This window comes from Pecten maximus, unplaced genomic scaffold, assembly GCF_902652985.1.
Source record: "Pecten maximus unplaced genomic scaffold, xPecMax1.1, whole genome shotgun sequence".
Taxonomy (NCBI): Eukaryota; Metazoa; Mollusca; class Bivalvia; order Pectinida; family Pectinidae; genus Pecten; species Pecten maximus.
In genome coordinates, this window is record NW_022982864.1 from 47,390 (window position 1) to 52,690 (window position 5,301).

The window sequence follows — 5,301 nt, forward strand, 5'->3', positions numbered from 1 at the left end:
TCCGTTATAGATCTAGTGTTACATCACTTCAGTGTTTGTCTCCGTTATAGAACTAGTGTTACCTCACTTCAGTGTTTGTCTCCGTTATAGAACTAGTGTTACATCACTTCAGTGTTTGTCTCCGTTATAGATCTAGTGTTACATCACTTCAGTGTTTGTCTCCGTTATAGAACTAGTGTTACATCACTTCAGTGTTTGTCTCCGTTATAGATCTAGTGTTACATCACTTCAGTGTTTGTCTCCGTTATAGAACTAGTGCTACCTCACTTCAGTGTTTGTCTCGTTATAGAACTAGTGTTACATCACTTCAGTGTTTGTCTCCGTTATAGATCTAGTGTTACATCACTTCAGTATCCATTCTGTCGCCTGTGAAAATTTCATCCATGTACATTTTCTTTACCTTTGTCAAATGTCAGGTTTTTACATACGACAAAACGGTTCTCTGATTTTCAATTACAGCATTATAACATTCTATAACACTTGTTGATATCCCGGAGTCAGCTGGGCAATTTCTAATCGCCTTTTTCGTGTTCCCTTCAGTGTATGTACATGTATATGGTAATAACAATAGATTGAATAGCGAGTTTTGTGGCAATAAGTTTGATAACACTGTTAATTTTTTCCACTTTTTTTTGCATTTGTAGGTAATAACTGGATGTTTTTTATGCATTTTTATGACAATCAGTGTATACGATGTCGATGGTTTAGTATCTTTAAGCAATCTGCTGAACAGGAGCGACGGGGCATCCGGAAGAATACGAGCCACAGGATAATGAACCTCCAACTGCCGCCTGGAGACACCTAAAACAAAACACGTGACCACAGGAACATGTCATAGTTTTACAACCTTCTATGTGTTCTATAAACTGAAAGCACTTCGGGCATGCGCGTATATTTGGAACATTCGGAATATTACTGTAACCCATGGTTACTCTTCCGCAGTTTCGTAAAAGGTCATTTGTTGCCCCTTTGTCAACAGGCTGTCTTCCTTCCAAAAATATGATGCTTGTGATCTCGTCAATTCGATGTTTGAAGAATATCCTTTCATCATCAGACAAACCAGCCTTGTCGATGATTTCCTCAAGTGACCACACAGTTTGGCATAGTTTGCATCTAAATGTCGCATTGCTGTCTTTGAGTGTGGTGAGACAAAAACGATAAATGTTTTCTGGTGCTGAAAAAAATACACTCATTTACAATAATATATTTCGGAAGCATTTGTGCAGTATTAATGTAGTGTAGTGCCAACTTCACATTAGATGAGTACATGGGATAAAAGGAGGATTGTACATTATTCGCTATACCATGTGAGATTTTAAAAAAGGATTAAATAATTTGATTGAAACACATAGTTGTGAGAGAAAGATAATTCCTTACTAGCGGCGTGACCACAAGACATCCCGACACGCGTTCCGTCTGCCATGCAACCCTCGAACATGTCAGGTGACCGACTTTCCCAGAGGCCATTTATGAGTCTTTCTTTAGGATGAATAATAAACGCCATCTCGTTCTGTGACGTCATATCCTCTTTGCTCTCCACGATAAATGGACCCCTCACAATGTCGATACGGTCGAACGTCACTGAAGCCAGGTAAGCAAGGAAACGCTTGATTTCTATAAATGATTTATTCTGTAATGAGAAAGAAAAATGTTATACATACATCATAGACACTACCGTGTACCCGATATAGAGGGGACATACCAAGATGGCGGCCGAAAGAGATCAACAAAGGTAGGTGTCTGCTGTCAATGCCCAGTTCTCCTTATTACGAAGCCTTTGCTGGTTATATTGTAATGTAGGTAATTCAGGAAATTTCTCTCAAATACACTCGTGTAGAGTTTAGATGCAAAAACTGCAAGAAATTCGCGTATTTGCAATTTCAAGTTAAAGTTCATCGTACTTTCGTATTTGAAGCGCACATGCTTCATTTGATTGTGTTGTTTTTTAACCTTATCGAGCTGCTTTGTTATAAATAGCGTAACACGTGTTGGGTATGGGCTGTGATAAAGATTTCTGTGTGTCAGTAATTTATTAGTAATTGACAAAATAAGAAAACGACATGGCAGCGGTGGGAACTCGTTTTTCGGTTTTCTTCTAATAAATCGGCGGCGGGGACCCAAAAACAAGGGTAGGGAGGGGATTTTTTTGGCGATATGAAGTATAATGTAATACTACCTTTTCAACTATAACTACTATAACTGTATATAATATGATTCTATGGAATAAGCTATTTAATACATGTACATTTATGTCAAATTCATAACCAATAAAATAAATAGACAGCTTTGTTATTTACTTCTCTGCAGTTATTTAGAAATAATCAATAGAAAGTTTCTGTGTTTTGCCATTTGTTCCGTGACCTACACGATGCTAATTGAGATATTGACGTTGAAATGACCTAAAAGATGTTAATTGAAATATTGACGTTGATATTGACCTTCAAGATGTTAATTGAAATATTGACGTTGATATTAACCTACAAGATGATAATTGAGATATCGACTTTGATATTGACATACAAGATGTCAATTGAGATATTGGCGTTGAAATGACCTACAAGATGCTAATTGAGATATTGACGTTGAATTGACATACAAGATGATAATTGAGATATTGACAATGTGAAAGGTTTATAATATCTTTACCTCAGTTAAGTATCTAGCGAAACTTGTAATAGTATGCCAGTACTTAATTAATTCACCATTCAGAAATAAATCACATGAAAATCCTGAATTTTGTCAAAAACAATTATTAAATTTTCGGCACTTTTTATTGTTTATTTTTGGAAGCAAATGCACGCATTTTGGTAAGAATATTACTAATGCGATGATCTTGAGCTTGTACATATACTTTTTTACTAGACTGACCACCAGACCCTCAACTTTTGTTTGTTCAGAATTGCCAAGCTATATTATAATACTAGATTATCTGCCCCTAGTTTGAAACTTAGAATCAGACTTATCCTAGGGACCGAAATCGTAACGCTCAATTTTATTTATAAGTTTAATTTTCTAGAGACAGGGGGCTAGCCTAACTACTTTCTATACACACAATATGATATGTTAAATATATAGTATAATCGGTTAACATGCAGTGAGTAAAAAAGATATATTTATGTTCATGTTTCCATATTCCATGTACATTGTATACTGTTATCCATCAAAACTAACAATGTAAACACATAAATTACTTAAACCTTTTGCGAGTCTAAAAACGAAAAAAGAAAACTTGTGCCAAGTCTGAGTCTCATTATCTTCAATATCCGTATACCAATTAACTGTGCATCATAAGACTTTCAGCTCTTGCCTCGGGCTAGGACGTACCAAATTTTCGAACATGGTATTTGTTCCTTGTCTGGCGCTCAAAAGGAAAACGAATACCCATCGAAACATCATAACTGACCGATTCCATCGTCACCATGAATACTCCAATTGTTACGTTCGGTTCGCTCTCTACACCAGTAGAATATTTTATGACAAAATCGAAGGTACTCAACTAGCTATTTGATTGGTGTCAAATGTACAGACCAATCGCTAAGCTAATGCATTTCTTTTGAAGATCACATTGGAGCGACAACTAAGTTCAAAGCTAGTCAATTCAACGGTATGATGACGGCGAGATTCGTTTGATACTCCATCATGTGGCGATGACCGAATCTTCAATTATGTTACATATTCCAGGAATGCAGAAAGTGAAAGTAAACGTAATCCCTAGAGTGTTGCGGATAGGGAGAGTTCTATATCTGTGTCCCCGACATGACCGTTCAGTAAAATGGTTCTATAAAACGGTAATTAGTTGATCCCATTCATGAACACGTCGTTATTAAACCTGTGTTAATGTCGGAAAATACTACTAGGGAAATTCCACCAGTAAATTGTTTGATATTAATGCCGATCCTATTGCTGACGTACTATTTTATCAAGCCACGAGTGACTGGTAACTTTACCTAAGCGTTATCTAAAACACTGGCAAACACGTCAGCAACAGTATCTCTATGTGGCTGACCCAGAACATCATCTGTGATTCACTGCCACCAAGAGAACATCAAAAGCTAAAAAAAATTAGGACTAAGACAACAACAAAGACGAGGACGATGAGAATAGTGAAGCTGTCTTACCTGTTCTACTGTAAAAAGCTGCTGGTTTGAGATCCTTCGGAAAGTGAAATAGGTCATCTTGAAACTTTAAATAAAACAAATTGAAATTACAAATTAATCAATATTCTCTTATAGTATATACATGTTAATGACACACTTTTAAAATATACTTTTGTACATACATAATACATGTTGATATACATAATACATAATGAATTAGGGAAAAACTGAGAAAACATTCCCCAGACGTCATTTTATAGAAACGAAAATGATATCATATCTACATGTCCTATATATAGCCCTGATATGAAAATAAAATAAAAGTACGCTAAGGAAGTTCCTACGAAGACTGCAAAACCTTCATTTATATAAGTCAGATCATGTAGATATAAAACTACTAATTAGAACTTTACTTACCTATACCGGAACAATGTTTCCCAGATTCCCGCTTTGAAATCCCCTCGAAAAGTATTTTTAGCACCTTGGGTTTACATTTATTAAAATCCAATGTCGAATAACTTGAACGCTTCTACTTTCACTTTCGATATGTGATGTGTGTTCATTGTCACTGCTCTATTTTCTCTTTCGATTGATAGTTAAATGATATACTTCAAACTCTAACACGTGATAAGCATGATATTCTCTGAAATCATCTGGTTGCGTATTTCTTTAATAAGGACAAACATGAAAAAAATATTATTCAGTAACGGACATATCGGTTGTAAACAACATTTGCAAGCAAATGAAACTGTTACAAATAACAGAGTGTATTTAGTGGTATAAAACTAGAAAACCCACGAGACAACATTGCCTCTATCGATAGTGCAGAGTGTCATTGGTTTCCTCAAATGACATTCTATAAGCTTATTTTTTTCAAACCTGGTAAAAAGGTGCGTAATTATTAATGGTGTAAAACTATTAAATCAAATATTTGACAAAAATTGCTACTTGAATGCAAAATTTTAAATTCAGTGTCATTCTTCAAAAGAATATGTATAATATATTATATATGTGTTGTGAAATCGAGTGGTGTAACATGGCAGGAGTGAGTTATCGTATCTGTATGACGATATTGTCAGACAGAACAGCAACGACAGGAATAAACGTCTGTATTGCTCTGAAGTCTAACCGATAACTGAGGGCTAAAACATAGGTAATATAAAGACACGAGGCCTTCCGGAGGATAACTACCCGGATTCCTCGG

General features: G+C 35.6%; 1 protein-coding gene across 1 annotated transcript; it reads right to left on the reverse strand.

Annotated features, from left to right (window-relative positions):
• Nucleotides 1-308: 308 nt before the first annotated feature.
• Nucleotides 309-4,911, reverse strand: LOC117321050. The gene is made up of 4 exons (XM_033875532.1): nt 4,515-4,911; nt 4,119-4,182; nt 1,378-1,630; nt 309-1,174 (listed from the first exon to the last, which is right to left on the reverse strand). Exons 2-4 carry the CDS (start codon nt 4,173-4,175, stop codon nt 714-716), a joined length of 771 nt encoding a protein of 256 aa, XP_033731423.1. The 5' UTR covers nt 4,176-4,182; nt 4,515-4,911; the 3' UTR covers nt 309-713.
• Between the last annotated feature and the right edge of the window lie 390 nt (nt 4,912-5,301).